This window comes from Callospermophilus lateralis, chromosome 10, assembly GCF_048772815.1.
Source record: "Callospermophilus lateralis isolate mCalLat2 chromosome 10, mCalLat2.hap1, whole genome shotgun sequence".
NCBI classification, from domain to species: Eukaryota; Metazoa; Chordata; class Mammalia; order Rodentia; family Sciuridae; genus Callospermophilus; species Callospermophilus lateralis.
In genome coordinates, this window is record NC_135314.1 from 128,882,856 (window position 1) to 128,902,377 (window position 19,522).

At 39.5% G+C, this 19,522-nt stretch overlaps 1 protein-coding gene across 1 annotated transcript in view; it reads right to left on the reverse strand.

Moving 5' to 3' along the window:
* The window catches only part of Col6a6 (collagen type VI alpha 6 chain), a 102,999-nt gene that overhangs the window by 16,221 nt on the left and 67,256 nt on the right, over window positions 1-19,522 (reverse strand). The window contains exons 27-32 of the mRNA XM_076868439.2: window positions 19,089-19,151; window positions 12,887-12,949; window positions 11,739-11,774; window positions 11,588-11,624; window positions 9,262-9,273; window positions 6,569-7,062 (exon numbers count right to left, since the gene is read on the reverse strand). Coding sequence (XP_076724554.2) covers window positions 6,569-7,062; window positions 9,262-9,273; window positions 11,588-11,624; window positions 11,739-11,774; window positions 12,887-12,949; window positions 19,089-19,151 — 705 coding nt within the window. The remainder of the gene's footprint in view (window positions 1-6,568; window positions 7,063-9,261; window positions 9,274-11,587; window positions 11,625-11,738; window positions 11,775-12,886; window positions 12,950-19,088; window positions 19,152-19,522) is intronic.

The window sequence follows — 19,522 nt, forward strand, 5'->3', positions numbered from 1 at the left end:
GTACGTCATATCTGCTATCTCAGCAACCCAGGAGGTTAGGTCTTAGGTTCATCCTCCCCATTTCAGAAACTGAAACACAAAGAAAGGTTAACAGCTGATGAAAGGACACCAGACACTCACATCATTTAAGGAAGAAAATCAAAGATGTCTACCCTCTGTGCCTAAGTACCAAAGAACCAGGTGAAGTCACGGAGCTGCTCTTGGTAACTTCTTTAGGTTTCCACTGTGCACTGGGCCTCGAAACTGGTTTTAACACAGACTCAAATCCAAGTCTAGGCAGCTCTCCTTTCTGAAACTCCCAACCATTTCCACTTTGGTCCCTTTGTTAGCAACCTACTTACAGTTTGAGGGCGCAGAGTGGGCAAAAGATAACTGAGGAGAAGTAAGGAGACTCCAAAAGTCCAAGAATAATTAACTTGCCCATTAACTGACTCACAGATAACTGATAATTGAAGAAAAACTGTAGGTGTGATCCTATCTAATGTCTCAGATATGGCCAGATGACATTTTAAGTGCTATGAATCCTAACACTCATGGCTTCCCTCTTTCTCTGAGAACTCCTTCCTATACTTTATTCATAGAGGTAGGACCTTCATTATGGTGGGTAAGACCATTTCTCTGACAAGAGCCAGTTGGACTGGGAAAGGACATCCGAGCCAGCCAGACCCATTTTATCTGGAATTTGGAACTGGGGTTCTGAGGACTGAGGGTGGATGTTTAATGGCAAGAGTTTCTAGAGTGGCCGGCTGTCTGTATTCTATCTGTGGAATCAGGAGCAAGGGAGGATAATACACTAGCAGAAGTAAGGAGGTTTTTCCTGAGACTCATCACTATTTCTGTCATTTTAAATTATTCTTTGTACAACAACAAAAAAAAAAATATCTGCCCCTCAGAGTCCTCTCTGAGAGCCCACTGGTTTTTCTTTTGTGATAGTATGAGCAAATGTGACTCCATTTTGTTTTATGACTTCATCCTGTAAAACAACCATGCCAAGTAGAAGAGTCATGACTGGGGCAAGATGTTCTTTTCCTTTTGCTATAGAAACCTTTAAGAACACGGAACTACCTAGTGGGGTATTGTTTCTGTAACTAGGGTAAGGTGGCTCTGTTTCTGTAACTGGGGTGACTGGGCTAACAGTGATTGGTTAGGCTTCCCTCTGCTTGACTGCACTGTCCCGCTTCTGTAACCTGGCTTGCTTGCATTGGCTAGACCCCCTGAACATCCTTTTTGCGGTTTTCAGGCTTATAAGGAGCGCCCTTGCAATTGTTCGGGGCTGATCAGGGGAACAGCTTTATGTTCTGGTCAGCCGCCACCGGTGTGCTTCAATAAAGGCTTGATTCGATTATACGTGAGTGGTCTGGAAGTCAGTTTATGAAACCCTGGGACGAAGCTTTAACTATAACACTTTCATATGCTTTCTGGGTTGGAGGTGAAGACTCAGATGGAGTATGTGATAACTGAAGACTTTGGCTAAAGTTCTAGACACAAATACATAGAGAAAAGAACACACAACATCTGGGAAAGACAGAAAGAGGGCTGGGGTTGTGGCTCATTCCACATGTGCGAGACCCTGGGTTCGATCCTCAGCACCACATAAAAATAAATAAGTGAAATAAAGGTATTGTGTCCAGAGGCAGCTTACCTGGACTTGGGACCAGAGGATACCTTGGGCCCTATCTAGGTCCTTTTGCCGATTTTTTCTTATGGTATGTGCATGTGTGTACTTAAACTACCTTCAACTGGTTCTGATGATCTGTCAACAAAGTGCCTTGGGTCATACACTAGCAGAAAGAGTCTGCTCTGCTAATGGTTTTAAGAGAGGCCTCTGTGCACAGTTTCAAAGTTTATCAAACCCTTGCTCCCACTGTGAAGGTTGACGGGAAACTGAACCAATGTCAGTACAGAGGACACAGATCAGACCATCTGGGAATGGGAAGAGCTTTCTCATTGCCACCTACCAAGATCCAGGGGAAACAACTTCATAGACTGTTGGAGTTAGAACAAGTCTTAGAAACCATGTAATCCAACCATATTGTTTTACAGAAATGTGAGCCCCAGTAGGGGATGGAATATAGACAACTTTGGTTTAAGCTTTGCTCTCCTCAAACAAGACCTACCTTCAATCCTCTGCATGAGCCACTTTTCTCACTGCAGTTTTATATCAATGAGTCCTAACTTAATTTAGAACAATGTTTCACAAGATGTTGCCCGACCCGGGGATCGCTGCCATTTGCTAACTAATCTTGTGTTCTAACATGTTTACACTGTAACAATAACAACTTCCATATTTCTGGCTGTGGCCCTAGTTGGCAATTTAGGCTCACATTGAATCATGTGTCAACATACTGGCATCAACATAAAAGCAGTGTCATTGATTCTCATTGATTCTACTGAGTTTCTTTACTAGGGAAAGTCCACAGGGGGGTCTGCACTCTCCCTTGACACCACCCTCAAGGATCTCTTAATCAACAAAGTTGGAAAGATGTGATTTTAGAGATCATTCATCCGACCACTTATCACTGAAGAAACGATAACAGCATATTATGGAAAAATCCCTTAGACAAAATGTGGAGGCGGGGTGGGGGGGCGCGGTTAAAATAAAAGAGTCCTATTGTTTCCTCTCTAGATAACACGGGGGCCCCATAGATTGGTGCCTGTAAAAAAATTTCAATTAATATTTTGGGTAATCTTTCTTTAGACAATTCTATTTTAACAAAGTAAATCCTTTTCAATATTAAAAGGCTGGGTGCACAAAATGCTAAAGTTTCCAATTAAAAAGTTTTTCCTCCAATTTCAGTTCTGTCTCTAATCACTAGGGTCATCTATGATATCAAATACTACACTTAATGTTTCTCTCACCTCCAAGCCTAACAGCAGAATAAAAGAAAAAAAAAAGTTAGGGTTGCTAAAAAAAAATAAAAAATAAAAAAAAGACACATGTCTTATAAGAATATTAGGAAGGGAGTTGGGCATGCCTGCAATCTCAACTACTAGGGAGGAACTGACAAGTTCAAGGTCAGCTTGAGAAATTTAGTGAGACCCTATCTGGATATTAAAAAAAAAAAAAAATGTGGGGGGAGGGAGAACTGGGATGTAGCTCAGTGGTAAAGTACTTGCTTAGCATACATGAGGCCCAACCTAAATTGGAAGTCTCAGTGGGGAACTAGTAAAATTTTATCAGAAGAAGTAATTGCTAAACAAATTCAGAGGGAAAACGCTAATGACGAAACAAAGTGAAGACTGAGATTTTTTTCCAGTCAAAAATGGCCTTCCATTTTCCAGCTTGAAACTCCACTTTATACCACTGTGAAGAACTTGCAGGGTGGTGATCACAGTCCTTGTGCAAAGAAACAGGAAAATCAGTCCTTGCTCTTGGAATGGCTGCTTTTGAGGCCCACCGCACAAGTCTGCTCAGGTACCAACTTCCACCCTGGCCTACGGAACTCTCCATGAATTGAGATTTAGAAAATCCCTGGTAAGTATAAAACAAATTAGGGTTTTAAAATATAATCGCAAAATAAAATAAAGATGCATGGTGTCATTAGACCTCTGAGGTCTGTTCAAAAACAAAATAAAAACAAAAACAAAAAAACCAAAAACCACAACACTTTCAGAAAAGGTAAAACACAATGGAAGAGAATGCATAGAAGACAGGAAAAGGCAGCAAACACAAGTTGCAATTTCTCTTCTGTAATGTCAGACACTGTGTTCTAACCAACTGGTAGCATTTGCCTGGGTTTTGAACCCTAACCCTAACCCTATCTATCTAGGCAGGGCTGTTTAAGGCATGTCATGTGAGGGGGGAAAATTTTGGTTTTCTTATTTACTCATGTATCCTCAGAGCCTGGAATAGCACCTAGTACTGTTGAGGTGCTCACTAAACATTTATCATATGAAAGGAATTCTGACTTCATTAGTAAATCTTCTGCTTCTGTTCAAGGGCTCTTGGTGGTCAATGCCACTCGATTTTATGAGGTTCTGTTTTCAAAAATTTGAAACTTCATTATGAAAGTCTCTAGGCTATTTGGGTAGAATCAAGAAGCCAGATTTACCAGTCTCTGAAATGATTAACATTCAAGTTTTTAAACAATGAAATACCTCCTTATAAATAATATACTGTGCAGGTCACTTTGAGTGGGTGGATAGAGTTATGTCTAAGTTTATATCATAAGTGCTACCAATTGTTTGCAACAAGATGTAAAGTTGTCTCTTGTTTTGTGGCTAAATAAAGCCAGCAGATGAGAGAATTATGAGGACTGTGTATAAACAACATCACTTATAGAATTTTTAACCTGCCGCTTCTCCTAACAGCTTCATTTGCATAGCCTGGCCACCCTCTTTCCTAATTTACGTGCATAACCCTCTCATTCTGAGAGTTGGTTCAATGATGCTGATAGCATTTTCTGTTCTGGAACTTCCCAGACTTTGTTTTTTAAATGTGATTCTGCAATCTGTACACGTGGTAAAAATGGGAGTTCATAGCCCACTTGAATCAAATGTATGAAATATGATATATCAAGAGCATTGTAATGTTTTGAATAATAATAATAATAATAATAATAATAAAACAGGTTTTAGTTTAACAGTATCAAGCTATTAAGTGATAATCATGATAATTAAAGCAGAAGCTATCATTCCCAGTGCTTTCTATGTGTCCGGCTTCATACCAACTTTAGAAAATAGGTACTGCTCTCTATATTTTCAGATGAGAAATATATTTCAACTTCATTCTGCTTATTTCAACATTTTCACTGAAAAAAATTAGAGAGCTGGAAAAGGCTTCCAAAAGCCACTTAGTCCTAGGCCCCAGTCTCTAGAAAGATAGAACTCACGCTGACTGGAGAGTCATTGCCCCCATTCAGGGCCTTCAGAGAAAGGCACTGTCTTGACCACCCATTGAATCCACACCAATGCTAAATTAAAATTACCCTCTGACAGTTCTTTCTTGAGCCTAACCTGAAGTTACCTGTGCTGCTCTAATAGGAAGTTTTGCAAAGCTGAATCTCAGCTAATTTTCTGAAGTCATAACTTTTCACCTACTTGAAGACAATAACTGAGTGGCTTTTTATCTTCTGTTATCTAAATGAAGTAACTTTTGATTGGTTGACCTTTTTATTCATTTGCTGCTGCCTAGGGCCCCTCTTCATAATCTGTCTCCACATGAATGGAGAAGCAAACAGTATGGGGACCAACACAGCTAACTGGAAGGATACTTTGCTGGTCTGGTGGTTCTTTGTAATGGAGCCCTACCTTGGAGCCACTATGGACAGGGAATTACGAATTTATGCATGGATGTCTTCATCCCAGGTGGTTTATTTAGGAATGTTACAAATTAAGAGTTAATCCCCAATTAAGAGGCCATAATTTTTAAAACATCTTTTCTTTTTATAAAATCTGGATTTTTATATAGTTGGTGAAGTTTAGCCAATTGGTTTTCACTGTGTAGGAATGACTAGTACCCTGGCTATTTAAGTGGCATCTGGGTATGTTTAATGGTCTCCCGATTCAGTGTCTTTAGATGCAACTCAGAGTAGCTTGTGGAAGCACTAGAGCAGTAAACCTGAAGTCAAGGCCTGGCATTGTCTCCTTTTAGCTGTGCAAACCTGGATAAGTAGCTTAACTTTGAAGTCTAGGCCCAGTTTTCTCATTCATAAAGTGAGAACCACTGTTATCCATTTCATAATACTACTTTTGAGAATTCAACAGTATAATGCATATAAGGCCTTAATATGTTCCTGGTATATGAGCAATAAATCAGTCTTCCTTTTTTTTTTTTTCTTTTGTTGTATGGGAATTGAACCCACGGGTGCTTTACCACTGAGCTAAGCAACATCCCCAGCTTTTTAATTTAAATTTTTTTTTTTTTTTTTTTTTTTTTTTTTTTTTTTGACAGGGTCTTTCTAAATTGCTGAAGTTGGCCTGGAATTTGCCATCCTTCTGCCTGAGCCTCCCCAGGCGCTGGGATTACAGGTGTGCCTGACAAAATGAATATTACTAATTGTCACAGGCCAGCCATGGGCTGTGTGTGTGAGCTGTGAGCATTTTGAGCCCATGAGCAGACTGGACTGAGGTCGCCTCTCTGTCTGGGCTATGCATGTGTGGGTTCTTTTCCCATTCTGCTTTTTGATGGGGGTAGCCTTCCAAGATGTTAATCTGCTGACCACAAGACTTCACCAGGCTAGACTCAACCCCCTGAAACCTGACCCCCCCGCATTGGGGTGGAACTTTCTAGAGTGCCTTCCTCTCAATAAAAAAGAGCTTCAGAACTTCCTCCTCTTCTTTGTTGTCTGCCTCCTTTGTGGGAGCTGGAACAGAGAAGCCGTTGCTGAAGAATCCCTAGAAAAAAGGTCTTTTCTCCATCTCGGCGTGGTCATCGCTGCCGACCCAAATTCACCTGGAGTGACCCTGAATGACTTAGTCACGCCTCATGGCATCTAATCATTCCATTCTGCCAACTCAGGATGACTTTGGTCTTTGAGAGCAAGGGAATGTAGTTCTCTGCTTTCTTAGGAGACTTCTGAATACAGGAGAAATAAAAGAGTGAAGAAAGAGAGCTTCATCCTCTTACCGCAAACGCGCGTTTGACGGAGGGCACGTTGCTGAAGGCGATCACCACGGGAATGATGTCCAGGGCGCTGAATTCCATGGTGGCCGCGGCGATGGACTGGGCATCGGCCGATGGACCGCTGCTGAAGAACGTGGCGATTCTTCTCGTGGAAGTCCCGGGAAGGGTCCGCTTGAAGACGTTCCTGGAAATGAACCGCATGGCCTTGCCCATCTCCCTGCCCTCTGAGGATCTCTCGTAAGGCACAGCTTCGATTTCCCTGAGAAGCTGGTCCTTCCGGTAGGTGTCCGAGAGGCGCACCAGGTGCCTGGCGTGCGAGTCGTAGGAGAGGACGGCGACGCGCGCCCCCACGGGGCAGTGGTTCTCCCGGACCTTGACGTCTCTCACCAGGGAGGCCACTATCCCCTTCATCCGCTTGAACTCCTCCTCCGTGACATCCCGGGACTGGTCCAAAGCAAACACCAACTCGGTTGGATGCACGGGGCATGCAGGTTTTCCTAAAAAGACAAGACCGTGCCCCTTTAAATGTCACTCACCGTGCTTACCTCCAACAAGACCAAGAAGGTGGAGCGAGTTTCAGTTGTTAACTACTCAAAACATTGAAGCATTCAATAATTAACGATTTCCATATTACAACAAAACAGGCAAAAATGTTAAATGTTTAAATCTTGAAATAATTGAAAGCGCTAGTCGAAAAAGCCAACTTTGCTCTTTTGAAGGAAGTGCAAAAGAGAAAAGTGCCAAATTCAAGGTGACCTGTTATGAAATTTAATTAGCGAATCCCTTCTAAATGAGTAGAGAGCTTCTGGTAATGCCCTTTAAGCCCTACCGAGATTGGATTAAAGGTATTGTATTTTGTTGCTGGAACTTCCACTCAAACTAAAATAAATTCTGTCTTAATGAGAAAATGGAACAAGTGTTAAAAAAAAAAAAAAAAAAGAATGACTGTGAAAGCCCCTTTGATAATTTCAGAAAAAAAATGGAAGTGATGTGCAGTACACAGAACAGATCATGAGTTGTAAAGAGTAGGCAAGAAAGGGTGGTATTTAGAGTCTGGCCCAAAAACTAACATAGGACCATCTTCAAATTACTTATCCTCTCTGCCTCAGTTTCCTTTTCTGTAAAATCTGAGTCATAATATCACCTAGTGCCCAGGCCTGTGGTGAGGACTAAATGAATCAGCATGAATAAATCACTTAGAACTACAGTACCTAACACATAGTAGGTGCTCAATAATACTAAGCCATTGTTCTTAAAATGACTTTGCCATTTGTGGCAGAGAATAACCCTAGCACTAAAAGGGAGACATGGAAGGCTTTTTCCCCAAGGAGCAGGAGTTTATTTTTTAGCACTGGAGATCAAACCCAGGCGAAGCAAGCACTCTACCACAGAGAATAATAAATGATTTCCTGTCTCCATTGAGAGGAACCCAAATCAAACTGTTCATCTCAATGGAGACACAAAATAATTTATTATTCTCTGAATCTAACTAATGGACTGAGAAGACGTTTAAAAATTGAGGCCATGTTAATTTTGCAATTAAAAAATGATTAGGCTAGGCACAAATATTAAATTGATTCTGCTAGCTTTTGTTATTTTTATATGGGAGCAACTACAAAGTTTCAGGCATGATATAGAGATACAAGAAAAAAGAAATATTCCTAGCCACCTTATGATAATATGCCAAACCCAGCTCAATCCAGCCTCTGCCTATATCCCAGTTTTTTCATGTGCCCACTGTCACCAGGCCCTGTCAATCCCTGGAAATAGCTAGAGGTTTTTCCTGTTCCATGGTCTTTGCATTTGCAATTCCCCTGCCTGACTGTGTTTCCTTCAGCTAGACTTCAAGTCCACTGCCTAAGAACACTCCATCTAAAATCATCTCCCCTCCCCTCACATTATCCTGTGCCAGAGTCTCTCACCCTTTATCTCTTCACAGCAGCCACAGGATTCTGAAATCTTTCCTTTGTTCATTTTCTAGGTCTTTCATGAGAATGGAAGTTTCTAAGGAAGGGAACCTTGTCTATTTTTTGACTCTGTATCCTCAGTGTCTAATACAGAGATTGGCACATAGTAGGCCTTCAATAAATATGTTGAACAGATGTACAGGCAACCAGAGGGCAAGAGTTGGTGGATTTATATAAAAATTGTAAAGGTTTAAATGTATATATGGATTTACACAAAAACATCACATAAGAAGCATTTGTTGAAATACTTGAAAACTATATTAGGCCAAATTGGTGATTCTCATTAAGCATGAGCTACAAAGTTTTTGCATTACCCGAGCTGCACATTCCACTTACTTGCTATCTGACCATCCCTACACTTTATTCTGTTCTCTGCATCTTAATCTTTAATCACTGGTCTACAGAGAGGATAGGAGAGAAAGAACAAAGGGAAAATTTCATTACAAAAAAAAAAAAAGCCTAGCAGCCTAGCAGTAAGTAATTGATGATGTTAGCCTTTAACATATTTTAATACTAAGAAAGCTTACCCATTTTCCTTGAGAAATAGCTGTGAAGCTCAATTAAAACTGAGATATTGGAGGTAGGTCTCTGCTACCAGCATGAGGCAGCAAAGAAAGCCCTGATAAAATTTGTATCAGCTGTCAGGCAACACATTATTCTAACTCTTCTTTCCAGATGTATGACATTTTGGAGCTTGATTAAAACATGCTGTAAATAAAGATTACTCACCATGTCCGCCCGCTGGGGAAGAAGAACAAAGGAGACTGGGTTATTATTTGGTGGGAGAATAGAGTTCTCTAACAATGTCAGAAAATCATGGCAGTGAAATCCTGCCTTGTCTGTTTTTTGTAGATGACTCAAAAATCAAGGCAACAATTAGGCTTTGGAGAAGATGCAGACAGAGCCCCAATCTTGGTAAAGCACTATTCCTTCTATAAGGAAAGGCATGGGAAAAGGGGTAGATAATATTCAGACATAAATCAACAGCCTGCTGCTAGCTGTCAGAGGCAGAGAATCTCTGCCTGGAAGGGTCATGATGTTGCAAGGAGCTACACTGGATTTGGGAAAGTGAAGAGTCCTAACTCTACATTTTCCCCATGTACAAAATATTCCCATCTAAAATTTCCCCATCTAAAATTTTCCCACATACATATTTATAGCTATCAACTACACACACGCCACACACACACACACATACACACACACTGTATGTATAGCATGTGTTGTGGATCCCTCATCTGATGCTTAGGAGTAGAAATGTTTCAGATTTCAGATTTCTTCAGCGTTCATATGCACAATGAGATATCTTGGCGATGGGATCCAAGTCTAAACATGAAATTCATATACATTGCATATATCTCTTGCACACATGGACTGAAGATAATTTTATACAATATTTTTAGTGAGCCTGCATTTTGACTGTGACCTATCACATGAAGTCAGATGTGAAGTTTTCCATATGTGGTATCATGTCAGCAATAAAAAAAAATTCAGATTTTGGAGCATTGTAGAGTTTAGATTTGGGATGCTTAATGCATGTATGTGCATATTTCTATATTATTATATAAACATCAGAGATGGATTTACTCTTAAGTAAATGATCATTTACTTTAGACCTCCACTGTGCAAAATGGCAGCCATGAGTCATTGGTAATTATTTAAATTTTAAATAATTAAAATTAAATTACACTTTCTACATGGCAAATATTGAAAGCTACATGCGGCTGATGGCTACTCTATCGGACAGGGCAGTGGACACTTCTGTCATTGAGAATGTTCTATTGGAATCTGCTTTAGACCTCTTACTTGCAGAGGTCCCTTGCATGGCTCTGCCTGGAAGAGGCCCTAGCCATGTTGCTCATATGATCATATGCTTTTATAAAATATGCAAGAATTAGGTAAGTAATGTAATCACAATGACATTTTGTAAAATATGCAGTTGTGATTTCCATTCTTGTTCTAAGTAATACTTGTGAAATAATTTTCTACCTACTTTTGGATTTGCAATTTTGTAGTGAGCCCCTCAAATTTTAATAGTTCAAGTCCCATAACATCTGGGTCATTAGAGATCACATAGCCCTAAGTCAGAAAACTTACTGTGCTAATTCAGCTGCAAAACAACCAGTCTTTTGTCACCAAGTGTATAAATTTTGATTCCCATCTTGGTTCCATTCTGCTACCAAAAGAGTGCTGACCTATACTGTTTTCTGGAGCTTTGTCTGTGTCTTTCTGAACAACTCTTGTCTGCAGAAATGGGCTCCTACTTGTCCATCTCTCTCCCAAACCCCCAAAGGTCTTGAGGAAACTTTTGACTCTTTTTGGTCATAGTGCTTATTTGGGAAGGACTACACATGTGGAAGTGGACATTCGACATGATTGAACTTCAACTCTTCATCTTGTACATGGATTTTTTTTTATGGTATCAACACATATTTTGAAAGCAGAATTTGTTATGAGGGTCTTAAACTCAAAAGAGCATTTGCCAAATCTAAATGCCTTCTTGCTTTTAAAATTTTGCGGCAGAGAGAAAAATGTATTGGCAGAACATGCATTATCATAAGTTTTACAAGCAAATCAATCATCCTAACTAAAAGCAATCAAACACATCCGTCCAGGAAAGGCGTAATAAGCCATAAATCAAAGGCAAGGCTCCCACCCACCGGGACACCCTATCACCATGGCTCTTTCACACTGGCGATTTCAATTCTGTCAGTTATTGTCAGGTGCTAATAATCATTTAAAAGAAGTCCAGTGTGACTCTCCACTGATTGATTTACCACTTAGGAGAGCTGTGACCTCAAATCTCAATTTTCCCCAGGTCCAAAGCACTAGCTATATTGCTGCTTATTAGTTCTTGGAACGGGTTCCAATAGGCAGACCAGCAGCTACACCAGGACTTAAGAACCACCAGCCCATGATGACTCAAATTTATGCAGTGACACCACTGAATTTAAGAAATTGGCAGGTGCATTGTCTCAGTTCTGAGTGCAGGGCTCCTGGCTTCCCTTCATCGAAAGCTGTCGGCTTGGGTGATAGTTTTACGAAGGGTACTTACGACTGTGGTCCCGCACATATTGAATGAGGTCACATGTCTGCAGTTCAAAAATCAAACAGAGAGAATTAGCCAACAGATGCTTGGTCACGACATGCAAAACTAAATAAATTTAATGGAGTGCTCAGAACACTCAGAGAGAAGAGATACATACTGAAAATGAAGCCAATCCTTTGGCCCCTTTCACGCCCTGGGGAAACAAACAAAAAATGTTTTATAGCTTTAGACACATGGGGGGTCAGAATCTGCAGCATCATTGCCCTGAGGATGTGATGGCTTTTAGGTTTTTATTCTTAAAGGGAACAAAAAAATACAGGTTGGAGACTCAGGACCTAATGAAGAGGAGCATGCTCAGGGGGACAGATGGAGAGCAGCAAGCTTGATACACTCGGCCTCCAAGGTCGCTTTTCTGCAGCCCCTTCTCTGAAGGACAGGGTTGTCCAGAAGTTAAGGATGGAGCTGGCAACTTGACACAGGCATGCAGAGCTTGGGAGCAGAGGTGGGGAGCAGGTCTACAGCTCAGCACTAAAAAGATGGAACCATTCGTGCTTGGCTGCCCCTCCTGTGCTCGACAGACGGAGTTCTTCACCCCATGCCTTGCTTCTGTCACTGAGCAGCAGCCAGAGCAGAGCATCCTGGTTGGATGACAAAAGGACTCAAACCAAACATCTGGAGGGGTTGCCTTGAGTTGTCTTCCCAAACTGAATACATATATGTATACATTACACACATATATATTACATATAACATACATATGTATGTAATTATAAACACATATGCATATATATATTCATCAGGTTGGGAATAGAAAGAACAATGTGGAATTGGTTTTAATTTTAGATGTCCAGTCCCATTTTTGGAATGGGAAGAATCCAGCTTCTCTGAAAGAGACACCCAAGGAAAAATGCATTGGAGACCCACCCAGACTCCTGAAGCAAATAATAAGCTCCATGTGAATGCCACTTTGATCAAATTCATTATTCATTAATTTCCCTTCATTCGCTGATCCTGTATTAAATGCAGCAAGAGAGCAATTATTGGATAGATAAGTAAATTTACTGACAATTGAGAAATCTCATTTTAGTCTTATACTTTTCGTTTCTTCTTCCAATTTTCCCCACCGCCCAAGAGATAAATGTTAGTCTGCATTTTTTTCCTTCCTTTTGCAGAGCTCATGAAATAGCAAAAATAACGGCCAATCAGCAGAAGCAGAAGGTGCACATATTTGGACAATGAAGCTTTCTTGTGTTAACTTTTTAAGTGACAAAGGTTCCGATATGGGTTTATAACTTTCCTACTTACCTTGCGTCCAGGGGGTCCTGTCTCCCCAGGGGCTCCTGGCTCTCCTGGAAGTCCAGCAGATATCTCAAAGCAGAATTTATTTAGTTAAAATCATATTTACACACACACACACACACACACACACACACACATATATTTTAAATTTAAATATCAAAGGTGAAAACTCAAAAGTGAATTTTCACTTTCATTATAGAAAACTGAGAGATTTCCAAAAGGCACAAAGAGTGAAAAAAAAAAATGCTGGGTACTGTGGTGCACGCCTGTAATCCCTGTGGCTTGGGAGGCTGAGGCAGAAGGACTGTGGGTTCAACACCAGCCTCAGCAACAGCGAGGCACTAAGCAACTCAGTAAGACCCTGTCTCTAAATAGGGCTGGGGATCTGTCCCTGAGTTCAATCCCCAGTACCCGTCCCCCCAAAAAAGAAAGAAAAAACAATACATAACAATCCCTTCTTCCTCAGATAATCCTTGTTAACATTTTGGTGTCTTATTCTTTTAGGTGTTCAGTCCCATTTTTGGAACTGGAAGAATCCTGATTCTTTGGATGAAGAAGAAAATATATATATATATATATATATATATATATATATATATATATATATATATATATATATATATATATATTAGTTTGTAAAACTTATTTGTATCATACTTTTTCCTGATGTCTTTTAAACTAAGTATGTAGCTCTGGATGTTTTCATGTTATTAAATATTATTTTGTAAAATCACTTTTCATGGTTGCATAATATCCTGTTACATGAATGTACCATGATTTATGTAACCAGTCCCTTACTTTTGGCATTTAAATTTGTTGTTGTGATAAGCAATACTACCGTAAAATTATACTCACAATTTTGATTATTAGGGAAAACTGCTAGGATTGGAAAAGCTGGGTTGAAGGAGAAATTTTTATCTAAATGAGATTATTTATCTCTTTTTATCTAAACTAAAAAGCAAAAATAAATAAATAAATAAAAGCCCTAGAAAATAAAACTAAAATATAAAACCTCCTAAGATGACAGCAACAATAATAAAAACAGAAACATTTAGCAGTTGGCTAGAAGAAAATGTAATAAAACAGCAGTAATAATAAAAAAAACAGTTGTTATCTGTTTACATGTATCAGAATTTTTTCTATATGTGTTCAGCAACATACTTTATCACTGAGAAACCATGATTTACTATTTAAAAATAGGATAATATGCTGGTATACGCCTGTAGTAATCCCAGCAGCTAAGGAAGCTAAGGCAGGACGATTACAAGTTCAAGGCCAGCCTCCGAAATTTAGCAAAGCCCTAAGCAGCTTAGTGAGACCGTCTTAAAATTAAAAAAAAAAAAAAAAAAAAGGACTGAAGATGTGGCTCAGTGGCTAAGTGCCCCTCAGTTCAATCCCTGCACCCCCCCTCCAAAATTACTTTCTTATGCAGAAGTCATGGGGTTTATAACTTTTGCAATAATAAAAGCTGAAGTTGTCTACAATCAACTTAATTTGTAAAAGCATTGCCTAAGGAACAGTAAATAATTGTTGATGTCCTCTTGTATCCCAATGATATCGACAGTGTGCTAGTTTGAATAAAATAAACTCACTGACCATATTTTACTTAGAAGACATGGGGTTAACCTCGTCAAAGGAAAGATGATAGATTGAGTGTCTGTGTTTCCTGTTGTCCTTTCTAACATCTTACCCAAAGTAAACTGAGTTTTTAAAAGGGCAGAGGCAACAATGATAAGAATTTGGAAGAGTAAAAAGACAATAGACATAAAATTTTGGAGGCTGGAAAGCAGACACAAAAGTTAGACACAAACCTGAAATAGCTAAGTCCTAAGCCAGCATCAGGGAAGGCCCAGGACTGACATGTTTGATATCACACATTCCCAGAATGCTCAGGCTTTGGCAGTGCCACAAGAAGGGGAAGTGATGGGAAGAGGCCAGATAAGGAGGCTCAGTGGAAAATAATTTTAGGAGTCCCCAGATCTCCTTTCATTTTCAACAGTTCAGTGGTTGTCTCTTCTCTCCAACATGAAATAAACTGAGGTAAAACTGAGTTGGGACTCAGGAAGAGTTGAGGACCATCCAATGGTACCACTGAAACAGGAGATTCAAAGAAACAATGCACAATAAATGTGAGATCCTCCAGCTCTCTTTTTCCACATGGCTTCTAGAAAGCTGGCAAATAGGCCTTTACTCTTCAGGCAGAAAACGGAAGGAATGTTTTAAGGGGAATCTAACTAAAGAAGAAAGACCTAAAAATATTGATATCATAGGTTTGTTTAAAAAAAAAAAAAAAAGTTTAGCCAGATCATCCTTCAGTGAAATCTGTAGTTGGTAAATCCCATTCATATCCTCAGGGCTTCCAATCTGTCTTTTTCTCAAGTGTTAAATATGAAGCAATAACTCATTCTTGATACATATGAGAAATACAGATTAAAATAGAAAAATGCAGGAAACAGACTATGTTGGGCAAAGAAGACTTAAAAACACTCATTTATATCCTCAGAGAGATAAGAAAAAAATGGTGTATGAAACAAGAATAGTATATGATAAAAAAGGAACATGAAGAAAACAAAAATAAGTTCTTAAAGTATGAGAGAAACATTACAAGATAAAACCAAGGAACACAAAGTAGAACAAGAAGGTTGAAAATAGGAGAGAAAAAGTAAAGGAGTAAATTGACAAACAAAATATAGGTATTCAAAAAACAGCAATAGAGGAGACAGAGGGGAAGAAAATCTTCGAAATAATTAAAAACATTTTTGGAACCGAAGAGCATACATTTCCAGACTCAAGGGGCCTATCCAATGTCCTTGAAAAATTGATAAAAATGGATCATACACAGAGTCATAAAAACCATGAAATATCAAAAGTAGGGACTGTTGGGTAAACATATAATGGCAGCAGCACTCCAGAGAAAAACCCCAACATGGCGTCTAATGACCCTCTTTTTCCTCTTTTCTTTCTTTCACTGGCTCGAAACGTTCCCGCAGGTGCCAATGTTCAAACCCTGCTGGTGGGAAGCTTTAGCCCCAATTAGAATTAACTTCTTGGGGTCCGGAACTGACATATGGAAGAGCTTGCCAATAAACGGGCGACCTGTTATCTACCTCGGCCCTGCGACCTCTCCTTAGACCTATATAAACACACAGCCTTTTGTAATAAAGCGTAAAACTCTTTGGTAATCTGTGTCCTGTGGTGCGGCGTTTTTCCAGTCTTACAGGGACCAAGATATGATCCAATGGGGTTCCAGAGAGAGAATATTGGCCATGTAAGAAAGTTAGGAATTTGAATTTCCTTGGACTTCCCAAAGCAATGAAAGAAGCTAGAAATAATGGAGAAATGACTGCCTTCAAAATCCTGAGAAATTATTTTTAAATCGGAATTGTGTCCTACCCAAAGTATGCATCACATTTTAAGGTAGTGTCAAGCCATTTTCAGATGTTAGCTATATCAAAAAAAAAAAAAAAATGTACTGCTTGTTCATCCCCTCTTAGTGGGCTACTGGATGAGTTTTCCATGAGGCAGGGGAGAAATCCAGAAGTAGTCTGGGAATGGGAATGAGGAGTCTGGAATCAGGAATGAGATACCAGAAGAAAAGTGAAGGGAATCCACAGGTGAAGGTAAGGGCGATTGTACTTTGGTTGGTGCCAAGCACAGTGGAAACCAGATCAAGCTGGTCAGGTTGAAGCTCTGGGTGGAGATTTGATAGGCTATCTGCTGAACCTACACATCTTCAGAAGGGATTTGGATCAAAGGCAAATGATGAAAGGTAAATCAGCAACTTTTACAGTAATGCCTAAAACTTAAAAATCAAAAGGTCGGGGCCAGAGGCGTGACATTTAGAAACATATTGCCAATTCCAAAATCACCAGTTAGGAAATGAAAGTTGTTTCCGAGGAAAAGGAAATGGGAGGAGTTGAGAGGGGCAGAGAGATGACCAGTTTTTAAATTTCTTCCTTTTTTTTTTTTTTTTTTTTAATTTGGACCGATAAAAATGCCATTAAAAACATTAACATGGTGTCATGTTTTAAACCAGCAGTTCTCAGCTGGGGAGAATTTTGCCACCCCTCCCCTAGCTGCCCCCCGACTTGGAGAGGTCTGTAGAGGTGTTTAGGGAGGGTGGGGTGATGCATGCAGCAGGGAGATGCCAGGTGTATTGCTAAACACTCACCAATGCCTGGGGCAGCTCCCAAACAGGATTATCCAGCCTGAGATGTCAACAGTGTCAAGGCTGAAAAGCCTGCCTGTTTCAAACTGTTTGTAAAGTTGTTTTTAATGAAAACACACGTACAAACAGAGCACATCTACACAAAATAAAACAGGTTAAAATCACCCAGAATTTTAAATTTTCAGAATTTAAGGCAAGGTTTTTTACCAAAATCTTCCAATAGAAACTTCTGCTCTTTCAGGAGAAAACCTGAGAATTTTTAATGTCTAAAACTTCAACTTTGAATGACAAAAATACCCAAAGCAGATGGATGGGTGAAAAAAGCCAGTCACAAACAATGCAACATGGATCACAAAGGAGAAATTCAAATATTTCCAACGGCCAAGAGGCAAAGTTTATATGTTTCGTACTAGTTTATTGTTTTTCAAAAAAAAAAAAATGATTAATGTGCCATCTCGGGAAGGGAGTGCAATAAAGAGCTGAGCTTGTTAGCATGCTTGTGATGTTCAAGGTTAAACTGCTCTGTTAATAAGCCAAAGGAAATGATCCAGAGATATTTCAATGCAGATGACATCTAGATTAATTTGAAAGTCTTTTCCAATTATTTTTCTAATTAAATCAATCTTTGTCATTTTTTGAAGGCATAAGGATAAAGGATAGCCACCAAAAAATGTTCAATATAGATGGGAAGAAGTCCTCTTGGGAGAAGGAGGAAGAAGGGAGAGAGAACTTTCTTTATCTTGCACCCCTAAAAGCTACATAAATATTCTCTATACATAAAGTTCTTGGTAGAGTCCACTATGACATAATTATCCAAGCATGGAACACATCTTACTCTAATTAGCACCCCATTCTTGTGGATGTACATGATGATGGGATTCACTTAGGTATTTTTGTACATGTGCATTGGAAAATTATGTCCGATTCATTTGAGTGTCTTTCCTATTGCTGTCCCTTCTCCCTTCCCTTCATGCCCCTCTGTTTAATCCACTGAACTTCTTTTCTTCCCCACCCACTCTATTGGTGGTTTAGCTTCCACATCATCGGTGAAAACATTCAGCCTTTGGATTGGCTTATTTCACTTAGCATGATAAATTTTTATCAGAGATTTTATTCTTCCTAATTCTCTTGACCAGTGCTATTATGAAGAAAGAGATGAAGACATTACTGAGATTCAATTGCCTTTATATAATCTTAAAAAAGAACCCACAGGCAACTCATTTGTTCATAGCCTAAGATATACAGAGTCATGGAATGTAAGAAATCTATTCTTAACCCCTCAGCCTTAGGTGTATTGATGCTTATGTGATGTCCTGGAGACATATCTTTCTTCTCATTGTCCCAGAGCATCAGGCAATAGCTAAGCCCCTCCATAAAATAATAAAGACATATTCAGTTATATATTAAACACAAATGTTCTCACAAAACTCAAGAAATTATCTTTCTGAGCTAAGATGAAACCTTTTAGCATATATCTTATTAAAAATAGCTTAACAATACCTCATTCATGAAGACAAGAAGTCAGGGGGCATTATTAAGTTGCATTCAATCTTGCAGGGAGATAGGATTAAATTGATCATATTTTGGGTGTGTAAAACCTGTTTTGGATCACAAGAATTCCTTTGGGTAAAAAAAAATCTTATTTCTAGTGATAACAATGGTACCTTGACAGCCTGGACAGGGAATTTGTTCACTAAAAGGGAGCAGTTGAGAAATAAAACAACAAGAACATCTTCTTACTGGCATTGAGAGATGAGTATTATAACCACTTAGCCACATCCCCAGCCCTCTTTAATTTTTTTTTTTTAATTTTATGACAGGGTTTCACTAAGTTACTAAGGCTAGCTTTGAACTTGTGATCCTCCTGCCTCAGCTTCCGGAGCTGCTGGGATTACAGCATGCGCCATGGCGCCTAGCAAAATCCATACATTTTATAAGACTTTGGGAACAAGTCTATATAAGTCAAATGACTATATATGCATGAAGAAGGACTTTCCGAAGTAGCCGAAGGGGTCAGCAATGGGAATCTGAGAAGCTTACCGTTATGCCTCTGGATCCTTTGGGTCCAGTCTCTCCTGGACTCCCAGGGTCCCCCGTCTCACCCTAAGTGCATTAAAATGAAATCAAATCTATATCACAGAGATATATTTGTGCTTTTAAACTGATTCCAACATGAAGTCATTTTTCACATGTTCTTTTGTCTTTGAAGGGTTTTCTTTTCCTCTGTGAAGCTCTCACAAAGTTGGCACGGTGCATCGCTGGTCTCACAGTTAGGTCTTCCCAAATAGAACTCAGACCCTGGGAGAAGTGAACTTGTTTTGTCCTTAGACCCTATCACAGGCCTGGCATTTATCAAGTTTAGTAAATGTTTCCAGAAAAACTGGAAGCCTTAAAGTTGAAAATATCTTAAGACAACTTACAAACATACTGAGAAAATTGAGCCAGGTGAAATCAGATCATTTTGACTTTCTTTA